The sequence below is a fragment of the Suricata suricatta genome, chromosome 2, assembly GCF_006229205.1.
Source record: "Suricata suricatta isolate VVHF042 chromosome 2, meerkat_22Aug2017_6uvM2_HiC, whole genome shotgun sequence".
Lineage (NCBI taxonomy): Eukaryota > Metazoa > Chordata > Mammalia > Carnivora > Herpestidae > Suricata > Suricata suricatta.
Genome location: NC_043701.1, coordinates 170,311,478 through 170,336,876, shown reverse-complemented (window position 1 = coordinate 170,336,876; position 25,399 = coordinate 170,311,478). Strand labels below are relative to the sequence as shown.

Sequence of the window (25,399 nt, the reverse complement as noted above, 5' to 3'; positions counted from 1 at the left end):
GATCTCCTTTTCTTTTCTTTTTTTTTAAATTTTTTTCCTTTAAAAAAATTTTTTTTACTTTATAAAGTTTCATATTTTTTTAACATATGCAATTATTTTCCATCATTTACAATACAGTAGTTACAATGACACTCCAAACAGAAAAGCAAAGTAAGAAATCAAAACACCAACTTCTGTTTCATGTAATTAGACTTATACAGAAATTAGAAGGTTAAGTAACAACTAGTTAATCACCCGATTTCACAGCTATCTGAAGTGGCAATTGTTATATAGCAGCTTATCTATGATACATTCAAGATAAATGATACAATTTATTACTTGTTCATAAGCTACAACACAGCCTGCTTAATACCTTTCCTTAAATTCCACCTCTATACTACAATATGCATGGCCAGCCCTTTAAAATATAGTTTGTACACACTCACATGTTCTGTTTACTTCTTACAGTCACTCTGTGAGGAAGGCACAGCCAGGTCGATTTCTGAGATGAGGGGACTGATGTGTATGAAGGTGAACCTGGCCAATGCTCTTCAGCCAATTGGAGAAGTAAAAGCAGAGGTAACTCTATGAGTACCTACTAGGTGCCAGTCACGTGTGTAGGCATGTCACACATATTATCACATATAATTCTCCAACAGCTTGTATTATCCTTACCCCCAACTTTGCAGAAGAGAAAGGTGAGGCACAAATTGGCTTAAGGTAATGCAAGGCAAACTCTGAGCCAATGTGATTCCATTGCAGTCTCTTTCCACCACATCATGCTGCGTCTGAGGTCCTGGACCCTAATTTTCCATCTCCTAATCTGGATCCCTCTCCAATACCACTTTATATGAAAGAATTTGGAAATGATTCTAAAATCACAGATATTGCATGTATTGAACTATCCAGGCTCCACCTAAGACCTTGACCTTATTCCTGGCCAGAGCCAGTCAGCAGGACTCACCTCCTGAACAGACCGGCTGAGAAACAAGGAAGCCTCCTCCAGGCCCTGGGGCTTCAGGTCATTCACGGCCAAAATGTGATCTCCGTGAAAAAATAAACATCCCAGGCGCGGGGGGCCTTGCCACTGAGCCACACTGAAATAGAACACAGCATTCAATACCAGTGTGAGACATGCTAGAAGGACACAGACTGGATTCCGTCACTACCATCACCAGCTTCTTCAGCCATGTTGTACCCCATCTGAAGTAGACAAACTTCATTTTCTATTTGAATATTCTTCCGTCTGTCACCACTGTTGGACCTAACCCTCCAAAGCCAACTCTAATCACACCACCTCTAATGGCCCTCCTACATTCTACTTCCTTTAGTTAATCCCCTCTGTCCACCCCTGCCCCTGGACTTCTACTGCATAGGTGAGCACCCATTTATTGCACAATTAAATAAAGTGCATTTTATATTTACTTGTTTATGTGGTTGTTTTTCACCAGGCTATGAGACCCCAGAAGTAGAGTGCTACCTTCCAAAAAAATATTTATACCCACATAACTCCAAGTAAACAGAAGGTGTTTAATAAGTACTTATTGAAAGTGAGCATGTGATGATTACATAATGAATATCTAATGAATAATAAAGGAATTGATGAATGAGCAAGCTCAGGCACAGAGAAGTCTAGAGTTTCAGTCACGGATTTATGGAGCCTCAGACTGTGGGAAATTTGGAAAAGTGGAAGGGGTGTTTACTGGCCTTTTATAGAATGAATAAGGCTTTTACATTAAAGGGCTTTCTTCCCTTGAGAAAATGTAATCTTCCTTCAAAATAAATCACAAAGTTTTTAAAAGAATATAGAATCAAATTGAACAGTGCTGATTTTAAGAAAACGCTCACCTTTGTGTCCGTCCCAGACCAACAGGTGTCAGGAAGTCTTAGACCTTGGTGTGATCTTTTCTTTTAGACCTTAGGTTCTTGTTGACTTCACTAACTTCATGACTTCATTTATCAAATAGTCATTGCTCATTGATTGGGAATGATTTTCTTGGACGATACCTATTCCTTCCTGCTTTTCCTTACCATCGAAAAATCAGAAACCTGGACTTTGGGCATTCCTCTACTCACTTCCCAGCTGACCCCCTGACACAGCACTACCTTAGTTTTTGCCTTCACCAAAGACCTTTTGTGATAACAACTCAACAGTCCAAGCTGTTGGATCGGTTTTGCCACACACATTCAACATACTGTTGTTGGATCCTTATCTCCTAACCCCATTTATAATAAAGAATCCTCAAATCTCCAACCTACCATATCCGTCCTGCAGCTTCAATGAGGCTAAGATAATTTATGATGTCAGAAGGAGAAAGGAACACATTCAGTTTCTTCACTTGGCTTTCATCAGGGATGTTACTACAAGATAAGATGTTTATGAAAGTCACATCAGGCATCTGTCTCTGGCTCTTAACTGTACTTTCTGAGTAGATTTTACCTCCTACATCTAGGATGGTATTTCCCAGTTAAAAATTGTCCAAGACATTTGGAGAATATGAATTTAAGTTACTCATTAATGCCCCCCAGTACTCCTCTTGGGATGTGCTAATGGATGGCAGACAATGGGAAAACAATAAAGAAATGGACTAAATGGATTATATGTCACACCAGTCTGCTTATTTCTCCACTGGAAGTGATTCCATAGAAGAAGATACTGGAAAGACTTAACACTGAGAACAATTTCATCAAATGCTCTTGACATCACTTAAAACCTAAATGTCCCCCTCTTATTCTGTACCCAAACCTCATGCAACTTGCATGTCCATAATTTTAACCATAGACGTTGGGTGACATTCTACCTACGTCAGTGTGATCCAGAGTTCCAGAGCCTGAAAGACTAGCCAAGGGATAATTTTTAGAAATATTTGAAAATGCTACCCACAGCCCAGGGGACTGCTTGGCTTTCAGCTCTGTTACTCACTATCCTTGGCCACCACAAGGAGGGGAAGCTAGTCAGATTGTTGGCTGACTTGGAGATTTTTAGGAACCATTTTAAAACTTGAATTCTGAGTTAAAAAGGAAGGCTGTATTGCTCATAACTTTAGAAATTAGAACTTTACTTGATTAGTATAGATAATTGTACAACAGTAGGCGAGGCCAACCCCTTTTTGTCATTCATGGTCCGTGCTTCCATATTGGCAGGTGGAAGACAGGAGTCACTTTGTGAGCCTTGTTCTTGCAAGTGAAGCCCCCCGTTCTGAATGTCTGGAATGGCCTGCGATCCCTCTTTGCTATCGGCAGAGTTGTGGGATGTCTCTCTGAAAAAACTAGAATATGAGAAGTTAATACAATACCCTTTTTCAGCATGTTTATTTATAACTTTCTTTGGTGTGTGAATCAGATTTCAGTAGCTAGGAGCCACATGAAAACTAACAAGGTCTTCAAGTATGCCCAACCCTCAGAATCACAGCCACAGCTAGAATCAAATCCATCAAACATTCCTTCCGAAAATGGCTATGGAGTCAAAATAACCCTTCCCATTGGGAAGACTTGAGGGACAGAAGTGAGGATGAGACATCAATTCAGAATAGAAAATAAGTTCCCCAGGAGACAGAAAATGATCTGAGAAGGTCACTACGTGACTTTCAGTGGGTAGAGAAACCGTTCTCACTTCCTGTTTTGAGATTGCAGAATAATGTGTTGAACTTGGTCTATGGTGATGTTTTTGAACTGATATATCAACACTAGTTGTTCTATAAAAGCACATTGGCTATAATCAATTTTAAGAACATGGCAGTTTGACGTACCAGGAACTCATTGGTATGTAATGATGTTCAGTTCTCTCCAAGAACTGCACTGGACTACCAGGGTCAGCAGATTCACCAGGATCATTGGAAGCAATAGAAGTATCCAACTACAGACAAGAGGAATCGACATAAGGATGCAAGTCTACCAATAACCAGGTACCTTTTTATCCCTTACATGATGGCTCTGGGCCCATCAATACAGTCAATACATCCACTGTTGGATGAACAGTGGTGCTCATTCTAGGAGGCTGAACTGGTAAAGCTTCTGGCTGACTCAGAGTCTGTTTTCTCCTCCTGGATTCCCCGTGTTTCAGATATGGTGTTTTATTGCACTAACTTGCTGTTTGTTTTTCTGTTTCATCACTAGGCACTTAGTGATATGAACTCTTTTTTCCAGCAAGTGCTACTGTAGAGGCACGTCACCAAGCTGGGTCAAAACTGGCCTTAGGCCACTCTGCTCACAGGCTTGCCAACTTGTTTCAAGGGGCTGCAGAAGTCCTAGAAAAGATTGCCCTTGGGAGGCTCTCAGCCTGCCCTTCACAACTAAGACATTTGGGGGAATGGTTGCTCAAAAACCCTAGGGCTTTCAATTGCCTGCCTGACAGATTAATCATTAACACATATTTGGAAAAACTCTTTCCAGTCAAGTCGGTCTTCCTACTGCTCGCCTACAAATGGTGCTCCTCCAGAGCCAGCTTTCATGCCACTGGGGTCCCCTGGAGCACCCCTTCCCTCTCTGGCCTGGTGAAGCTGTGTTCAAGCCTTCCAAGGTCCCGCAGCCCCCTCTGACCACCTCAGCTATTGCCAATCTTGTCCTTCTCTGAACTTGTACTGCACAGTTTTGTACTTAATTTGGGGGGGGGTATTTTTTAATAGTCTTTTCTTCTATCTGGAAATCACCTCCCCTGCCTCCCTTCCCTGGTACACTCCAGGCATTTGAGAAGCATCTCTCTTCAGCACAGGGCTCTTTCTGTCTTGCATCATGGTGGCCTTGTTTTCAAGTGTCAGCACTGTGAGCATATCACCTGATTCATCATCGTGCTCCATTGAGTCAAGTCTAGGGCCTCAGGAATAGGACCCAGTAGGGACTCAGCGAATATCTGTACAAGGAATGAAGGATTAATGGATGGAAGGGGTTACCTCTAAAAGAATACTTCGAGGACTAATATAATGACTCTCTTCTTCTGTGTCTTCAGTAGTCTCTGACAAGAAATCATGTGGCTGATGAGCTTGTCCTGGAGAGTTTTTTTCCATTAAATGCTGAATAAAGAGATGAAGACAGAATTAATTCTATTCTCTCTCTCTCTCTCTCTCTCTCTCTGCAAGGGACAGAATTAAGCCACATGCCATGATAGATTAATTAGGTTGAGAAGATCAGAGGATTTCCCAAGGTTACATGCAAAAGTCCACACAACTTGAACTTGCTTCTTGAGTCTGGGTCACTTTGATGAGGTAAAAATATAAGCTCATCTTTCAGGCTGTTCTCTCCCATTGGGACCTGTAACTCAGAACAAGCAGTTCTCTTGGGGGGAGGGGTGGGGGAGGGCATATTCTAAGGCACTAAGCTCTGCCACTGAGTCCCCCACTCCCATCTACTAGTTTTCACCCAGTGCCATCTGAGAAAATAATTAGCCCATGATCAAGGCACCGCACCTTTCCTCTTCCTGTTCAATATTCCCCTTTTGTGTTCTGCTCACATAGTTCTATTGTTTCCATAGCAATGCAATTTGCTAGTGTTGATCACGTGATAGTATAAATTATAGTCTACAAGGTAATGTAGGTTTAACCAATTACCACCTTCTCTCCCCAGTAGATACAAGATCCTCTACTAAAGCAGCTGTTTGGCCTGGCAGGAAAATTTTTACAAGTACAACTTAATTCTTCTAAGAACAATGCCTTTGAGCAAGAGGTTTTGAAAAAGATCTTGAATGTTTTCTAGCAAGTCCTTGAAGGAAAGTGATTTTAAAAACAATGCCTTTTAAACAGTGTCCATATTTCTAGTGCCAAGATCATGAAGCCAGACCCTGCTGAGCTGGGGGTGAAGAATGGCTCCCCCTTAGCTTCAATAACAATGACAATGACAACAATGACCACCGCAAAGAAACCCAACAAGGTAGATGGTACTCTTAACTGGAGCTAACTGAAAAATCTCCGAATTGGAATGTAAAGTGTGAAAAGGCAAGCTGGCCAGTATTGTTATCTTTAGGGAGAAGGGGTATCATGAGTGAAAAGCAAGGGGTATTTGCTAAAAAGAGTTATCTTTATCAACCCATTTCCTACAAATACCAAATGAAGTCTTTGGCCTGGTGAATTTGATATGCTACAGAAAGCTTTTAAAATAGTTGGAGCGCTCCCAACTAGATAAAAGGAAGGCTATGCCATATTAAGGTGTGCTTGGTACCCAGGGAGAAGGGGAAGTCAATGGTTACATTTCTAAGGGACAAAATGGTATCCATGCTGGAAGATAAATAAAACAGCCCAACCACTCAGCCCATTTACCCGAAGTTGTGAAGATTGTGAATCCAAGAGACCTGAGAATACAATCACAAATTACTTTCAAGGGCCAGATGTATTTTTTTCCTCAACTGGAGTTCATTAGAAATGAAGATGAAGTCACACACACATGCAACACACGCACATAAGAGGAAGCAAGATCGATCTGGGTAAGTGAAAGAGATTAATAAGAACCTTGATTTTACCCTTGATTTTATCTATTTTACGTATAGATAGTATGGCAGGAAACCAAGTGGTGTGTTGGGAATCTTCTTACAGAGGTAATCTGCACCCTTTGTGTGAAAGGAAGGAAAAGATTGCCAGCCAGGCCTTTGCTTAGCTGGAGGCCTCTCCACCCAACATACCCAGATGCATGGTGAAGAGCACCCAAAATGAATGAATACATATTGAGGTAGGATGGGCAAGCAGGAAGGCTGATTTGTGGTATAAGAAACAGACTAAATACAGGATAAATACTAGGGCTGAGATCATGATGGTGGGGTAGTCTTAGAGGAAGATGTCAAATACAAGGGTAATAGTTTGAAAGCATCAGCAGACTCCCAGGCAAGGCGTTGAGAGACAGAGAGAGAGAGAGAGAGAGAGAGAGAGAGAGAGAGAGAGAGAAGTCTGATTACCATGTCTGGAAGACTGTTCCTTGGTGTAGTGGGTCTGACAGCCTCTGATGTGCTGGAAGGACCAAGGAGAGGGCTGGGGTCTGACAAGGGCCTTTTACCACCCAGTGAGAATTTCTCCTGCTATCGAAAAGGAATATTGCAATCAGGGCACAATCCACATCTTGCCTGGAATGAAACAACAGCCTCGTTGCTGGGCTTCCTGCCTCCAGTCTTTTCCACTAACATTTATGTGCCCAGCCAGCCTCCTCTAGTTAAGGTAAGAGGTGATCATAACTCTCTCCTGTTTCCAAACCCTGAGGACTCTCAGCCTGGGCTGCTAATGTCCTGCATTTCCCTCAACCTGTCTTTTAACCCCCGTGTCACCACTTTCTGATCACCTGGGTCTCCTCATAGACCCACCTCCTTCCTCTGTGGCCTCTGCTCTGCGTGGAAGCATAGAACAACTCAGAAGTCAAAATGATACCTAGAGACTGAGTTTCATTTATGAAGGTCTGCCCTAAGAAAGAACTTGTGTAAATCAGTGAAGGTTCTTGGGAAGTAAATTAAAAACCTAAAATGACTAGCCCTTACATTAAAGAGATATTACACTGAAAATGTAAGAGATATGAAAAGCATTCTTATAGAAATCAGCCTAGACTCAGTCATTGAGAAAGGTAGCGGTTATGCACCTTGAATAACAATGATGGGAACTACTATAGTTTGAGCTTCCCTTAAAAAAATGCCCCACTTACATTTCACCCCTCTGACCCCGTAATGAAAATTTGAAGGTTCTGTATTTTAGATCTCTTGCAAAACATGGAAGTATTTTTTCCTGTTGTTCATCACAAAAGTAACAAGGATGTACATTTTCTCACTTATTTAGTCCTTGTATTAATGCAAGTCGCTAAGGAAGAAAAGCAAAAGCCACCATTGTTTTCTTGTGAAAGAGGTTGTGTTCGGGTGCCCTGTTATTTGATTATCGATGTAGAGTCACCTCTGCATTCTGGCGTGCTTCTTTGACGTCCCAGCAAAATGATGACATGAAGGACACCCAGTCTTTAATCTTCTCCCTGTCAAGGGGAATAAACTTTTCAGTTGGTGGGTGGCAACGATAGCACCTGTGCCCCTTTTGAACTAGAAAAAAATTCTTTTATTAAGGTTGGAACAGGCAGTGGGAGCAGGTACCAGGGGAATAAAGATTTTTCCCGAAGTAGCTTCAATGACCCACTGGCTCCTCACCACCTCCATACTTGCACACTAGAATTAATCTTCGTGCCGCCTCTGCGAGAAAAGCTCAGAGAAACGGGAAGAACAGTTGAAAATAATAGTAGTAATCATAGGTTTGGGACCTTTTGGCTTTGACACTGATTTCTTTTGTGTTCCTAAGCAAGCCCCTTAACCTGTCAGCACCATTTTTGTATAGCTATCCAGGTGTGCCTCTCTTTGGGGAAGGCGTGTATTTATGAAGCCTGTGTTTGAATGAATATATATATAAATCACATCTTTTCTATTGCCTTTCATGACAATGTGAAAAAGAAAGCTTTTTGCGTGGGCTTAATATGCGGCAGATCAAGGTTCATCATGCTTTGGCCTTAGCGTTTTATGTCTGCTCTGCCCAGCTTGCTCTGCTGGCCTTGGCCTCTGTCAAGCAGACAATCATCTATAAAGAATCCATTAGGCACCTTTGCTGGCACTAGGAGCCCCTCTTAAAAACCGAAGACTTCGTCAGGGATGAGCATGGTCCCTTCCTAACATATGTAGCTTGTGCAGATGCTTGTGTTTCGGGTTCTTTTATGGGAAAGGCATCTGGGGAAGATGGTGATGGGTTTGTGGGTTGAATTGTGTCCGCCCAAATTCATCTGTTGAAGTGTCAATCCCCAGCAGTGCACAATGTGCCCTTATCTGGACGCTGGGTTGGCTTGTTGTGGATGTAATTGGTTAGAATGAGGTTGTACTGGTCTTCAAATCCAAGACCATGCTTATGACAAGCGTCCTTATACAACGTTTGGATGCAGAAATATGCTCCCAGGGAGAATGCTGTGTGAACATTGTAGTTCTGCTGCCACAAGCCAAGGAACTACCAGAAGCTGGGAGAAAAACTTGCAACAGAACTTCCCTAGCACCTTCAGAAGGAACATGGCCCTGTGACACCCTGAGTTCTGATGTCTAGCCTCCAGAACAGTGAGACAAAATGGAACTGTGGTTTTAAGACATTCAGTTAGTGGTACTTTGTTATGGACACCCTCGGGAGTGAATACTGTTACTTTCTGAGGGGTTTTAACAAATAATGAAGACTGCTCGGATGGTTTTGCAGGGGGTGGCCACAGTTTGCTGGTCAAAGTATGTTTATTGTTTATTGTTTTGAGATGTTTTATTTGTCTGTCCATCTTTTATTGTGCACACGGGAAACACTGTGTTCTCTTACCACTTACCTATCATGGCCAATGAGGTAATATTCCCTGTTAGTGGTTCTGATGGACATGACCTCATCAGGGTGGCATTTAAACATCTTATGTACAGATTGCATTTTTTCATGGCTACTTATGCCGACTTCTATGCTGGAGTTTCTGTTAGATACAGACACAAAGGATTACACAGATTCAAGCACAATGACTACTGTTTTAAATTAGGATCCAACCTGAATCAAACTTAGGTTTGCTTGATCAATGTTTTGGGAATTGTCCAATAATGTTACAAAATAAGTTGAGATCTGGTTCGTCACTGATTGCAAATACTTAGTTCAGCCTCGAATTTAATTCAAAAATTCCTATTTCCGTTGAATTCTTTGCTCTACAAATTATTATGTTTCCTAATTTTCCTTTTGTACATAATTTCTCAAAGAGAAGACCAAAGAAAAAAAAAAGCAAATCCTAATACTTTTTAAAAAATTCATCTTGGCATGAAATGATTTTATCTGCACTCCCTCATCCGTAAATTAAGCGAATCAAAGTCTTTTGTAACTAAATGCTTATTAATGAATAATTTATGAACTGTTATACACAGTGTGAAATAGGTATTTGGCTGTGTTTTACTCAGAATGTTCCTCATTTTAGCTTCTTTTCAGCAACCAATATTGTAAGCATGAAGCCTTTGCTTCTTTCAGTCAATGACTTAAATTTCAATTTGGATGCCATTTGTTAGTCTCTGTTGTTATAAACGTTTTCTGGGCTGGATGCACACCGGTCAATTTCAATGGAACCTCGCTGATGTTGGTCTTTGTAATAGGAGAGATGAAGGCTCCTTCCCCCACTCTTTGACAGAATGAAAAACCGCTTTTTCCAGGAAGACTGAAAAAAACGAAAACATTTTGCATCTTAGTTAAATCTCCAAGGAAGAGAAGGGATTTTAAAAATGCTCATGAAGCTGGTGGGAGGCCTGTTAGATCATGGTGCATACTTACAGCAGAGAAGAAAAGCTGAGGAGGTGGTGATTTAATAAAATAATCTTGTTTGCAGACCTCATTTTCATAATAAAATGTAAATTGTTTGCCTAATAAAAGAAAGTGAACAGACTCAGTTTGTTCCCTGTAAAATTTGAGAAAGAACTGCTTCGGTTGGAAAACACCATGTCGCTCTGAAAAGGTCTTCAAATTATTCAGGTATGGAAAAGAACTTCCATCCTATGGCAGGAAAACGAAGAGCCCAAAGGTCCAAGGACACTATTCTTATTCAGCCAGGTCCTCCGTTGCCAGGACCTTTCTTAGATGACAGTTAGAAGCTCCTTAACGTCGGGCTCTCATTTCTGGGGCACACTGCTGGCTCTATAGATGCGAGCCAAGCTTTGTCTCTATTCCTGCCGGAGCACCAGCCACAGGAGCAGGATAATTCTGCCCTGCTCCTTGGCTTAGTAAACAGCAGCAAAAACACCTGCTCTTGAAAATGAGGTGGCAGAGTGGTTACCTGAAAAGGTTTCCAAAATGTTAACTGCTCCTCTGTAAGGATTGAAATGTAGAGGTTTGTTGTCTTCAGTATTTTCAAAAATGTCTTTGAGAAATATACTACTTTTATTATTTAGAAAAACACCATGTTGTTAAAATAAACATTTTTTGCTTTCACATCCAGGCTGTAGTTCTTGTTTGCCCACGGTTTTATGAAAGACAGCCTTTACTAAAGAGTTATAGCTTTTCTATGTAACGAAAACAGAATCAGGATTAGATAGCACAACTATGGGGACATTATGTTAGAGTTTAATAATTCTTTTTTTTTTAACATTTTCTTTTAAAGTTTATTTATTTAATGGGGCGCCTGGGCGGCTCAGACAGTAAAGCGTCTGACTCTTGGTTTGGACGCAGGTCATGATCTCTCTTCGTGGGTTCTGCACTGACAGCATGGAGCCTGCTTGGGATTCTCTCTCCCTCTCTCTCTGCCCCTCCCCTACTTCCGCTGTGTCTATCTCTCTCAAAATAAATAAACTTAAAATGAAACGTTTATTTATTTAAGTAATCTCTACACCCAACATTGGGCTCAAACTCATGACCCCAGGATCAAGAGTCACATGCTGTTCCAACTGTGCCAGAATTACTACATGAACGTAGTAATTCCTAGGCAGTTATCCTCACCTTGCCTCCTTCCCCTCCTTCTCAGCAACTCTGCCTGCTCCCCCCCCCCCCATCCCTTTACACACACACACATACACACATGGAAAAGAAAAAGAAAACCAGAATGAAGCAACACTGCAAAAATAGTTTTGGCTCCTTTTTAAAATTGCATGGCCATAGACAAAAAATCACAGATTTATTTACTGAACAAATATTTAGAGAGCACCTAGAATCCCTAATTTTCCCTGCTTCCTAATCCGTAAAAAGGAGACAATAGTACTGACCTCACAGATCTGTGGTGAGGACTGAATGAGTTACTGCATGGAAACCTCTCCGTGTTGGGCCTGGCACACAGTAGGGCTCACTGAAGAGCAGCTGTTATTAATAACAGAAGAAACTTTAGCCTTTATTATGTGCAGAATAAACCAGTCTCTCATCTGCCTCTCATACAGGTACTCTTTGGTCGTATTAAATTTAAAGGTTCAACAGCTAGGATATTTTATAAAAACTTGGTCTTAGAAATCCCTAATCACCTTGTTTACAATTAGCAGAATCTTAAAGTAAATATCTATGAGGACGTAGGCCAGTTTGGCACTCCCAGGGTGTCCTCAGTATTCACATTGACTACCACCTCCAGGGCACAAAAACTCTGATGGTGTTTATTGACCGTGGCAATGGAACTGTTCTCTCCAGAACTTAAGCCGAGGAAAATAACCCAGGAGTCAATTGGCTATCTTAATCTGAGTTATGAAGTCATCAGTATTCAGCCAATTTTGGCTAAGGTATCTGAGATCCAGAGACACTACGTGTCTGCCTTCTCGCCGCGTTCAAGCAAACTCAGAGGGGTTGGTGACAGAAAAACTCTGGCCACGATGACATTAATTGTTAATAAGGGTACTAGAGTTTTTCTCTACAGCAGGATTCTGGGCTTAAAAAATGAGCTATAAGGGAAACTTCATGATGAGGTCTTTTCAGGTCACCTGGCCTTCTGGAGCTTCCTATCATGTGTGGAACGAGGATGATAAACAAGATACTAAAACAAGCAAGGTAAGTGCAGATTGTGATGTGTGCATTAGAAAACACGACCAGGGTGATGAGACACGGTGGCCAGGAAGGGGGGCTCCCGGAGGAAGAGGAGTCAGGGGAAACTTCACAAGGATGAGAATGAGCCAAGTGTGTGAAGAGCTGGGTAGGCCGAGAAAGTCAAAGGCGCAGGGACAGGAAAGGGGGACGGTGTCCCAGGAAGAGAACAGGAGCCCTGAGTGGCTGGAATATAATGAGCCAGTGAGGACTCTAAGAGTGGTCTAAGATGAAGCTGGAGCCAAGTCCAGCCGGGCCTGGAGGCTGTAGGCCAATACACTGGGTTTGATTTTAAAGCCAATGGATGAGCTTTGGCAAAAAAGCCAGCGGAACAATCTCACCAATCCTCTAGATCCAGTTTGTAGGACATACAGAAAACAGAAATATGTTAGACACCATGCCAGGGGTGTCATCAGCAAAATCCAGTCTGTGAGAAACTGACGGGACGAATTTTCAGGATTTTCACCCTAGTATATGCAATTTTTGCCCTTAAACCTCTTCAGCTGGATTTTCCATGAACTTCTTTCTCTCATCCCTCTATCTCCAGGTGCCTTTTATGAAGCGGTGATACCAACGCCTGTCCAGCCTCCCTACCTAGAACACTCTGAGTCACCTTAACTGTCACACTTCCATCCGTCTTATGGCCAGTCAGTGATTAAATCATGCCCACTTTCACTTCCCAAATACATCTGGGATCTCTCCCTATCATTCTTTTCCCATCGCTGCTGCCTTCAAGACCTTCATATGTTTCAATGTATTCAAATTGGTATGCATTCGTGACCTTCATATGTCTCTCACTGTACTGTTGCAGTAGTGTCCAGTCTGACACCCTAATCCCAGCCTTGACATCTTCAAATCCATCCTTGACATACCCCTAAGAGTGAACACCAAATCTGACTGACCCAGAACTTTGGGCAAAGACAGAATAACAGGGACTGGGTTTACCGACGAAATACATAAAATAGTGGTTTTCAAGACACTTGGCATGGGCAATACAATCACTGATCTCTGCGAGACAGGAAACAAACAAGGTGGACCCTACAGTTCCCTTGAGAGTTTCCAGACTATAGCAAAGGAAAGGGGAACTGAGGTGGAATCAAGTGAATTTTTGAGTTGAGGAGACAGAGCTAAGGCTTCAGGGAAATTAAGACAGTAGCGTTCATGGGGACAGAGTGCCAAAGAGGAAAGAACTGCACACAGAAAGAATCACAGAGACATGCCTAAATTTTTAAGATTTCAAGAGTATTAATATATGTGTGTGAGGAAACTATTCCAGGCCAGAGAAAGAACCACTAGAAAAGATTAGAGAAAAGAGTATCCAGCACTCATACAAAATCAGAAAAAGTACCTGTTCCCTCTAGCCAGACAAGTAACATTTATAATTTATGAGGCATTAGGTAGAGTACTCAGAAAGGTCCTGCCCCAGTAGTGAGGAATAATTATCTGCGGGCTGAGGACTGCTCCAGATCCACCCAACAAGTCATAGAACCTAGCCATTTTTAAAAAAATGCGTATTTATTTATTCTTGAGAGAGAGAGAGAACGCATGAGAAGGGGAGGGGAGAGAGAGAGAGAGAGAGAGAGAGAGAGAGAGACAGGCTCCGAGCTGCCAGTACAGAAGTGGACACAGGCCTCAAACTCATTAGCCATGAGATCATGACCTGAGCCGAAATCAAGAATCAGATTGCTTAACTGACTGGACCATCCAGATGCTCTAAAAGCAAGTTTTAAAAGGTTCAAATTGTTTCCAAAAAAAACTTAACTGCATCCCAGAACAAGCTCAAGATTTGTAGAGATACAAAACTATGCAGCACCCAACAAGGTAAAAATGTCAATGTCTGACAACCAGTGGAAGACTACCAAACACGCAAAGAGGCAGGAAAACATGACCCATAATTAGGAACATAATCTATTTAAATGGGCCTAAAAGTGACACAGATGTTGGAATTATCAGAGAAAGTTGTAAAAACAGTTATTATAACTGTATTTAATGTACTCAAAGAGTTAGGTAGAGATACAGATGATATAAAAAAGACCCAAAGTGAACTTCCAAAAATGAAAACTAGAATGTCTCAGAAACAAACTAATAAAACACCCTAAATCAGAGTCACAGCAGATTAGTGGACATGAAGACAAAGTAATAGGAACTATCAACATTAATGCAGAGGGAAAAAAGGATCAAAACACATTAAAAGAGAGCCAGTACGCTCTGGGACAATTTCCTTTTTTTAATTTTTTTAAGTTTATTTATTTTGGGGGAGAGAGGACATTCTCCTGAGTGAGTGGGGATGGGGCAGAGAGAGAGAGAGAGAGAGAGAGAGAGAGAGAGAGAGAGAGTCCCAAGCAGGTTCCATGCTGTCAATGCATAGCCTGATGATCCCACCCGGATCATGACCTGAGCCAAAATCAAGAGTCGGACGCTTAACCCACTGAGCCACCCAGGTGCCTCATTGTGAGACAGTTTCAAGTGGCCTACTATACAAGTAATGAAATCCCTAAGTGGGTAGGGATACAGAAAAAATATTTAAAGAAATAATGCTGAAAAGTGTATGCATTTAAAGAAAACTAAACCCAGAGATCCAAGCAGATCAGGAGCCTCAAACACAAGGTACATGAAAAAAACTACATTAAGTCATGTTGTAATCAAATTGCTCAAAACTAGTGATAAAGAAAATAACCTTAAAATCAGCCAGAAGGTTAAAATCAGCCAGAAGGAAGGAAAATATGTTTGCAGAAGGAAAAAACAACAACCTATGAAAGACATTAGATTTCTCATCAGAAATAATGTGAACAAAAAAAGAGTGGAGAAAATACTTAAAGTACTGAAAGAAAAACCTGTCATTCTAGAATTTTATATGCAGCAAAAATATTCTTCAAAAATAGGGGCAATTTCAGGACATCTCAGTGGCTCAGTCAGTTGAGTGTCTCACTTTGGCTCAGGTCATGATCTCATGGTTCATGGGTTTGAGCCCTGCATTGGGCTCACAGCCTGGAGCCTGCCTTGGATTCTGTGTCTCCTTCTCTCTCTGCCCCTCCCCTGCTCATGATCTGTCTCTGTCTCTCAAAAACTAAAATGGAATGTTAAAAAAATTAAAAAAAATAAAGGCAATGTCAAGACATCTTTCAGATATACAAAAGCTAAAGAGATTCATCAACAGGAGGCCTGCACTACAAGAAACATTAAAGGAAGTCCCCTGGGTGGAAAAAAATGATATCCAATAGAAATCTTAATTTATATGAATGAATGAACAACACTGAATGGTAACTGCAAAGATAAATATATGAATTTTTTCTGTATTACTTAAAACATTTAAGAAATTCAACTGACTGTTCAAACAAAATACTAACACTATATGGTGCAGATTATAACATATGTGTAGGTAAAATGAAATTTCATTAAGTAAAAGGCATTAAGCCCAGGAGGGGAAAATAGAAGTACACTTCTATAAAATTCTTATATGTGAATTGGTATATCACTTGCAATAAGATAGACTGTGACATGTTAAAAATATATACTATATGCCCTAGTGTGACCACTAAAATAACAAAACAGTTACAATTACTAAGACAAGAAAGGAGATAAATAGTATCATAAAAATACTCAGTTAATTAAAAAATCAATGGGGTGCCTGGATGGCTCAGTCAGTTAAGTGACTGACTTTGGCTCAGGTTATGCTCTTACAGTTCATGGGTTTGAGCCCTGCATTGGGCTCTGTGCTGGTGGCTTAGAGCCTGGAGCCTGCTTCTGATTCTATGTCTCCCTTTCTCTCTGCCCCTCCCCTAATAATGCTCTGTTTCTCTCTGTCTCAATAATAAGTAAACATTACAAAATTTTAAAAAATTTAAATATCAATGAAAAAGAGGGGAAAGGTGAACAAAACAAAAGAGACAAATAGAAAACAATCCTATGATAGACTCAAATCTATTACATCAATATTCACATTAAGTGTAAATGGTCTAAAAAATTCAATTAAAAGGAGGAAGCTGTCATGTTGGATAAAAAACAAGACTCAACTGCATGGTACTCACAAGAAACACATTTTAAATATAAAGACACATAGGGTGCTTGAGTGGCTCAGTCAGTTAAACGTCCAAGTCTTGATTTTGGTTCAGGTAATGATCTCATGCTTCATGGGAGTGGGTTTGAGCCCCACATCTGGGCTGTGCACTGACAGTGCAGAGACTGCTTGGGATCCTCTCTCTCCCTCTCTTTCTGCTCCTCACCTGCTCCTACTCTCTCTCTCTCTCATTCTCAAAATAAGTGTTAAAAAATAAATACAAAGACACAAATGGGTTATAAGTAAAAGGTCAGTAAAAGGATATACCATGCCAACAGCAGTCAAAGCAAAGCTGGACTGGCCATAGCAAGATCAGATTTCATAGCAAAACAATATTACCAGGGATAAAAGCCTTTTCATAATGACAAAGAGGTCAATTAACCAAAAGGACATAATAGTCCTACATATTTATGTACCTAATAACAGACTTTCAACATATTTGAGGCAAAAACTGCTAGAACTGCACTGAAATGGACAAATCCACAATTATAGTCAGGGCTTTCAGGACCCCTCTTTCCATAGCTGATAGAAAAAATAGGCAGAAAATTACAAAGACTTAGTAGACTTAAACTACACTATCAGTAACAAACTTGACGTGATTGATATTTATAGAACACTCAACAACGGCACAATGAACACCTTTCTCAAGGACACATGCAACATTTCCCAAGACAGATCATGTTCTGGGTCATAAAACTAGTCTCAATAAATCTGAAAGGATCCAAGGTTTACAAAGTATATTTTCAGAGCATAATGGAATCAAACTGAAAATCAATAACAGAAAACTTTTGAGAGTGATGCATATGTGGTAGTAATTTCCCAGGCATGTACACATATCAAAACTTATCACATTATACATTTTAAATATGTGCAGTTTATTATATGTAATTTTTACTTTAATGGCTATTTCAGGGGTGCCTGAATGGCTCTGTCAACTAAGCATCTGACTCTTGATTTTGGCTTAGGTCATGATCTCATGGTTCATGAGGTTGAGCCCCACGTAAGGCTCTGTACTGACAGCATGAAGCCTGCTTGACATTGTCTCTCCCCCTCTCCCTCTGTCCCTCCCCGTCCTCCTCTCTCTCTCTCAAAATAAATAATAAACATTAAAAATAGAAGCTTTTTCAAAAATAGGACCAGTCTAAAATGCAAATCTAATGATGCCATTCTCTTGTTCAAGGATTGATGGTCATATGAGGTCAAAATCTGGAACAGCCTCATCCTCGGCTCTCCAATGCCCTACTTGATATCCACATTGTCCTCTGATAGATCCTGCCTGTAACCCACTCATTGCTTTGCCCATGTCATCCCTCTCTGCTGAGACGTACTCTTCACCAATCTCTCTTAAAACCCTATACATCTTTTAGGGTCCAACTTACATGCCTTCTCATAAAACCTCTTCAGATTCCTACAACTACTTGTATGCCCTTTCTTTTTCAGATTCCCATAACATTTCACACTTTCATGATTCCTACTATACCCCGATTGTTTGTGCTTATCTTAGCTTCTCAATACAGTAACCCACATGTGTTTATCTTAACTTCCCAACAAAATTTATAAACTCATTGAAAACAATTATTACTTACCCTGTGTATCATCTATAATATGAAGCACAGTGACTTACTAATAATATGCACTTTGATAATTTGATTTCTGAATTTTTTCATCCTAACCTAAGCTTTCCTAACTACCCACCTGCAATGAACTATGTAAACATGAACAAGGACCTTTGAATAATAAACCTCGAGCTGCCCCAATAATAAACAATTCAGGCAGTTTCTCCAAGTGAGAATTTCCTATTAAATTATGAAATATTCTTTAGTCTTTTCTGGGCTATAGTTTGCTTCAGCACCATCTCCAAGCAACAGATGGAACGTTTGGTTAATGAAAGTCAGAAAATGTCAAACTTCTAGATAGGTGAGCTCTCACAAAATAATTAATCGAACATAACAGCCTCTGCTGCACTCTCCATACCATGAATCATTGTCCCAGAATGCCACCCGTTATCCTCACTAAAACTATCTTCTGTTTCCTGGCTCGCCTGATGAGAGTTGTTTGTCATTTTCAATAAAGCTTTTTCCTTAGAGTATATCCCTTGGGTACCTGGACTCTTCTGAGATTTGGGCTCCATTATGGCTGTCGGTTCACGTCTGTCAAAAGGAAGAGTTAAACGTCAGTTAGTCCTCAAAGGACAGTGTGCTTCACTGACTAACCACTCAAACATCCAGCATCAGGATGGTGCCCAGGAATGCTGCTGAGATGCGCCCTCATGCCCCGCTTTCCATTCTGCTCCAAGGCTGAGTGTAGCCACAGTTACAAGGACATATCCAAGCAGCTGGTGCTCACCAAGTGGACAGTTCTGTGGAGGTGTTGCCAGCGTGTCTGAAAGGACCATGTTCCCTGGGCTTTCTCTGCTCCTGCCCCATAAGTGACTCTGACAACAAAGTCCCTAGGGGAAGTAGCACCAAGGAGGAGAGACAACAGGGCAGAGCGCAGGATGCTACGAACCAAATGCAGCTGAGAAAGCATTTCTAGCCAAGAGGAAGCATAAGATAAGTGCTTCTCCATGCCAGGAACTTGCTTTCTCCAGAGGAAAACAAGAGCAGGGGCCCTGTTCTTCAACTGCTGCAGGTGCCTGCCTGACTCTGGGGACTGAGGCTCACGTGGTGAAACTGACTCTGAGAGGTGGGGCCCTGTCCTGGGCAGCTATGCTGGCAGTCCCTTGATCAACGTGGGGCCCTTGTGAGAAGGGGGATGCTACAGGGTAAAGGGCCTCAAGGGCAGGTGAGATCTTTGAGATCAGGGATGCGTCGGTGATCAGTTCTTACCCTGAATTAGACTCTCAATAATGAAGAAAGCATTGAGCAGGGAAGTATCGAGCAGTGCCAGTAAAATGGGGGGAGGCAAAGGACCCCTGCTACATATTTTGCATATTATATATAATAATATATAACACACAAAATATGTGTTAATAGACTCTTTATGTTATCAGTAAGGCTTCTGGTTAACAGTAGGCTCTTTGTGGTTAAGTTTTAGAAGGAGTCAAAAGTTATACATGGGGTTTTAACTGTATGGGGGTTCATCACCTCTAGCTCCCTGTTGTTCAAGATTCAAGTGTGTATGTCTATAAATGCTGGATTACATACGTAATATATATATTTCATGTTATATATATGAAATCCGTTATATACAACACCTATTATATAAATTTTTCTTATATGAACAAAATAAGCCTAAGCTTCTGTTATAGAAATAAAATTATACATAATATATGAAATCTCATTCAATTTCATACATATTTCTAGATATAAAACATATAGATTTCACATACATTTTTACATATAATACTATAAAACTTACACTACTTTTACAATGACATAATATACATTTTACAGATGGGGAAACTGTTATCAGAAGAGACTAAGCAATTTGCCTTTGAACTCATAATTAAAAAGAAAGAGACCTGAAATCCTAACTTGAGAGTTGCTGTCTCAACCACCTTGCTTCTCCTTCTATTTAAGAAAGAAGAATTGGGGTGCCTGGTGGACTCAGTTGGCTGAGCGTCCAACTCTTAATTTTGGCTCAGACCATGATTCCAGGGTTGTGAGATCAAGCTCCATGTTGGGTACAGAGCCTGCTTGAAATTCTCTCTTTCTCTCTCTCTCTCTGCCCCTTCCCCCTGCTTGTGCACTTGGGCTCTCTCTCTCAAGTAAAATAAAACAAAATAAGATAAGATAAAATAAATAGAAGAATTAAACCTTTTCATAGTTCTGCTTGCATTTCTTGTCATTGCCTTCAAACAAAAAAGCCTTTCAGATTTATCTCTTTGATCCCATTCAGGAGGATCTACGCCCACTATCATTGCCCATAACCTGCTCATTTTAATGTCATTAGGTATTTGATGAGTGTGATGCCAAGAGGTCCTATGTCCTTCCGACTGTACAATGCAAGAAAGTTATGAACCAAGACCCCATAACAGCAGTTTTTTTCAATTAATATTTTAGACCAGAAGCCCTGGGAACCTAAAACATTCAAACCAAGCAGTACTTACAGCCAGCCAGCCAGCCACTGGTTCAGGTCTCAGCAAAGTGCCTTTCCCTGGGTCTCCTGACCTTATCCCTGTTCACTCTGGGATTTTAGTGGCAAGATGAAAATACATACAAGCTGCTTTAAATGTGAACCAACAGGAAGTTCCTGAACTACTACTATCTTAAGACAGATTTTACTTTGCCCTAAGCTAAAATGGAAGCTATTGTCCAAGGGAAGTCCTGGGCTTTCAGTCTTTCTGTGGTTTGGCACAGAACTGCCCTTAGCATTCCAGCTGTCTAGCATCAAAAAATAAAAGCAAACAATGAAAAAAATTCCCATTAGCCTTTGTCTATAGTCACAATGATTCTTATTGAGAACAGCCTCAGCCTTGCCTTGACCTCCTGCAGTCATTACTGTTGAAATAATTCTTTCGCTTCCCACCATCCATTTCCTCCTAATGTCCTCCTGGGGAAGGTAGGAAGGATTCCTTTGTGCCAGATGAGGAAACGAGAGCCTGCCTTCTCCCCAATACAGTTGCACACACCGGCAATCTCCAGGACGCTTTGCTTCTTCATCCATAACACAGTTGTCATCAACAGGGTGGCACTAGACAGGCTCTCTTGTTCAGCCACTCAGCAATTCTTAAAAATAAGAATTTTGTTCACAAGAGGGAATGGCAGTCAAGCCTTGTTGAAATCCTTGCTTCCTTTTGCTTCTAAATTAGTCTTCCCATTTCATTCTCTTCTGCCCTCATCTAGTAGCTTTGTCTCTTCATTTGTTTCTCTACCTGCATGCAGTTCATTCAGTTCAGAATCCCCAGAGCACCTTCCGTAGGTATTTCCCCACTCTACAAGTATTTATTGACACTGGGAGTGTGGAGAGCCTCTTGAGATTGGTGATCTTGATCTTGAATTTAGCAAGATATCTGTCTGATTAATGTATGGTTTTCTTTAGTGGCATTTGGCTGTTCAGGAGAAGAACGGAGGCATTGGAGAATGAGGTTTGTTTCGAGTTAATGCCTTTTTTTTTTTTTTTTGGCCAGGAAGATAGGAACAAGGGAAGTTAAGATATTTGTGAAAGACTGCCCCAAATGATAAACCATGGAATCAGAGAGACATAAGGAGGAAAGAGAGACTAGAAGGGGATTCCTCAGGAGGAAGCACTGATGAGATTGAAGAAAGATGGAACCAGCTGGCTGGAAAAGTAGGAGGTGCTGCTTGGAGACAGATGATTGACTGGTGATCTTAAACACAGAGCAGCTGAAGGGAGTGGGGGCTTTGTGATACTGTAGAAAGAAGGCCACTGGTGATGAGGAAGTCAAGGAACTGAGTGAGAGGCAAGCAGTGTTTGGTTATCCATGTGGACATCCAGTTTATCCTTTTGGAAACTCTCTAAAGATTTTTGAAATATGAGAAACAGAATAAAGGCAATCATCTCTTCTTACCTCTCCCAACATAATATACACAACAGTGTCTATTTTTATACTTGGATTCATTTGTAAAGGCAAAAGCAGACACAGATGTCAAAGGAGGACCCTGGGATCCACAGAATGCTGAAGTCAGAATCCTCTTTATTTCGAAAGAATATTTAGGTCCAGTTTTTGGGGGACTAGGTAATGGAAAATGGCCCAAAGATTGTGGGCTAGGGAGACAGCTAACAAGACCACCACTAGGGCAAGGGATGATGGGGGCTTCCTTTTTCTTCCTTCCCTTTCCCCTTATTGTCCTGAGTCCTTATTCCTTGTACGTGCTTGGCATTGCAACAATGGGATTAGGGTTGATTGGGAAAGGGTGGCAACTAGTTCACAATGGAAAGAGAGAGAGAGAGAGAGAGAGACAAGAAAAGTAGGAAGGAGATCCCCAAAAGTGGGCACCCCACATAGAGCTTCTTCCCCAAAGCCCATCTCATGCACAGGGTGTGACGCAAATCCTGGCAGCCAGTGTTTCCTAGATCCTCTCGTTGGTCAGCAACTAGGCTTCCTTGCTTCTCAGTTTATTTGTATTTCAATTTCTTTTTTTTTAATTTTTCTTTCAGTGTTTATTCATTTTTGAGAGAGTGTGTGTGTGATTGAGGGAGGGGCAGAGAGACAGACACAGAATCCAAAGAACTTTCCAAGCTCTGACCTATCATCTCAGAATCCAATGTGCAGCTCAAACTCATGAACCAAAAGCCCATGACCTGAGCCAAAGTCAGGCACTTAACCAACTGAACCACCCAGGTGACCCTGTACTTCAATTTCTATTGTAACAGAAGTAATTATCTTTCATTCCTGGGCCTGGGAAGGAAAAAGCATGTTCATATGGATTTTGAATAGATCGTGAATTTGAGAAATCAGCCAAAAACTCAAAATATCAGCATTTAGCATTATTTCATTCTTTTGCCTTCTGTCCTGAGAGGGGTGTGTGTGTGTGTGTGTGTGTGTGTGTGTGTGTGTGTGTGTATTTAAATGCTTTTTAGTGCTTTTATTTCCTGTTTAAGTTAAAGGTATTTAATAAGAAAGAGTATTTCATTCCAGCATTTATTGGTAGCAATTGGATAGTAAGCACAACTGGGGATATAAGAAGAATTAAACACAGACTTTGTTCTTTAAAAGCGAATACGGGAGATAGGTTGACATAAAAAAACAAGCAGAGTGGTAGTCAGAGTCCTATCAGGGAACAGCACCCCCCAAGGGTTTATGGAAGAGAGTGACTGAAGGGACTGTCTACAGAGGTGTTGGCTGGATTAAGAGACCCAGGAAGGGATGGTGAAGCAGTTAGTGTCTAGCAATAATGGGGAGCCTTTACCACCTCCAGGCTTACTGGGATGAGAGAAGGGAGCAATGTTTCCAGATTCTGGTGAGAGTGGTAGCTGCGTGAGGTGCCATGGCATGGGAGCAGCAGTATAGGGAGGGGAATGTGCCCACTGTCAAAACCATGGCCCTCTTGGAGAGAGCAGAGGTGTGTGGGGACGGGGCAAAGATTAGAAAAGAACAGTCAGAGAAGTACATGACAACCCAGAACCACATGGTATCTGGAAGTGGAAGCAAATGCTTTGGGAAGATAGAGGGGTCCCCCCATCACATGCTGCCAACAGGGTGAGCAAGAGGAGAACTGAGGGCTGGTCACTGGATTTGGCTCCTTATCCTCCTATATCTTTCTTTATAGCTGTTCTCACTGTCTGAAATTATATGAACTATCTGTCTTTTCTACTAAAATACAGATTCCATGAGGACCAAGACTTTGTGTTACCTGTTCTATCAATGCCAAGAACAGTGCTTAGCACATAGTTCAATAAATATTTGTTGAGTGAAAATACACACTTCCCTTTAGGTGACTGTCATGGTAATCAAAGACAAGTGGTGGCTTCTCATGTAGGTGTCACTTACTCAGCACATGAATTCCTACATTTTTACATAACCACCCACACCTTCTAAATCTTTATGCCTGAAAGAGAAATTGGTCCTCAGCTACCACAAGACCTGTCATAAGTTAGAAGAAAAATTGTGAGCCATCTGCAATTTCATGGAAAGTACAAATCCTCCAACACAGCTCTTTTCAACCACAAATGGATCATTTGGCCCTCCCAAATGAGAGGGACACTGTCCCCAGTGGGTGTGTGGCTCTTAGGTGCTGGTTGATTAATTATAGAAAATTCTTGTCTGCTTTTCTTATCTAACCCACTCCTTTTCACTCACATATAAACCTCTTGGTTTTAAAAATTTGCCCGGGATACTTATATTATTTTAAAACATTAATTTTTTTAAGCAGATGGAATAAATCTATTTTTACAAATTACCTCCTCCCATGTTTTTCTTACTTGTTTTTCTCCCCGCTCCTTCTTATGTCCAACCTCACTAAGGGGTGTAACTGTCCCTTAGCACCCTCCCCGAGGGCCCCCAGGGCCCAAGGTTTCTCACCTGCTCAAGTTCCCAGTCAAGTTGTAGGTGTATTCTACCACTGGCTCGCAAGCTCCGCTACAAAATGGAATCACGTGAAGAGGTTCAATGACCCTAGTCCTGGCCACGCTTTCAGAGACCCTGACTCACTGGTTTAGGTGCTCCCTGGGGACCGGAAAAGCACTCCAGGTGAGCCTCAGTGGAGCCATGGTTGACCAGTATCACATCTAGAGTCCCTCTCATTGGGGTCTTTTGAGCCCTCCCCTTTCTGAATAAACTTTTCAAACTCCTTGGAATTTTCCATACATCTCCTTAAATTCACAAAGACCAGGCTCTTGCTTGATGACTCAGTATTTTCATAACAACACCCACAGAAGGAAATGTCTCCTTACTTGATGTTATAGTTCTTTCAAGTTTGCAAAGCCATTTCCCACACATTATTTCTCTGACTCCTCCCAGCGGCCCCGTGAAGTGGGAATTCAGGGCCAGGATGAGGTGTGGACAGCCAGAGCAGCTGTCTGCAAAGTTAGGGCCAGGGAGGCCATATGGAGCAAAACAAACAAACAAAACAACACAACAAAACCAAAATAATAACAACAAAATGAAACAGAACAAAAACAATAATAAAAAAAAAAACTTCTCAGAAACAGGATTCCCAGTTAAATTGGAATTTCAGGTAAGCAATACATTTTTTAATTGTTAAAAATTTTTTAAATGTTGTATTTTAGTTTTTGAGAGACAGAGAGAGACAGAGCATGAGCAGGGGAGGGGCAGAGAGAGAAGGAGACACAGAACCCAAGGCAGGCTCCAGGCTCTGAGCTGTCAGCACAGGACCCGACATGGAGCTCGAACTCATGAACTGTGAGATCATGACCTGAGCTGAAGTTGGATGCTCAACCAACTGAGCCACTCAGGTGCCCCAGAAATAACTTTTTTAATGTAAGTATGTTCCATGCAATATTTGGGATATACTTATTTGCTAAA

At 41.3% G+C, this 25,399-nt stretch overlaps 1 protein-coding gene across 1 annotated transcript in view; it reads right to left on the bottom strand.

The window, feature by feature from the left end:
• Positions 1-24,624, bottom strand: part of PLEKHS1 (pleckstrin homology domain containing S1) — a 27,062-nt gene extending 2,438 nt beyond the window's left edge. The window contains exons 1-10 of the mRNA XM_029920400.1: positions 24,566-24,624; positions 24,437-24,493; positions 9,268-9,402; positions 7,830-7,905; positions 6,857-6,976; positions 4,869-4,988; positions 3,729-3,835; positions 3,084-3,248; positions 2,239-2,340; positions 944-1,076 (exon numbers count right to left, since the gene is read on the bottom strand). Of these exons, the coding sequence (XP_029776260.1) occupies positions 944-1,076; positions 2,239-2,340; positions 3,084-3,248; positions 3,729-3,835; positions 4,869-4,988; positions 6,857-6,976; positions 7,830-7,905; positions 9,268-9,402; positions 24,437-24,493; positions 24,566-24,624 (1,074 nt within the window). The remainder of the gene's footprint in view (positions 1-943; positions 1,077-2,238; positions 2,341-3,083; positions 3,249-3,728; positions 3,836-4,868; positions 4,989-6,856; positions 6,977-7,829; positions 7,906-9,267; positions 9,403-24,436; positions 24,494-24,565) is intronic.
• Positions 24,625-25,399: the final 775 nt, after the last annotated feature.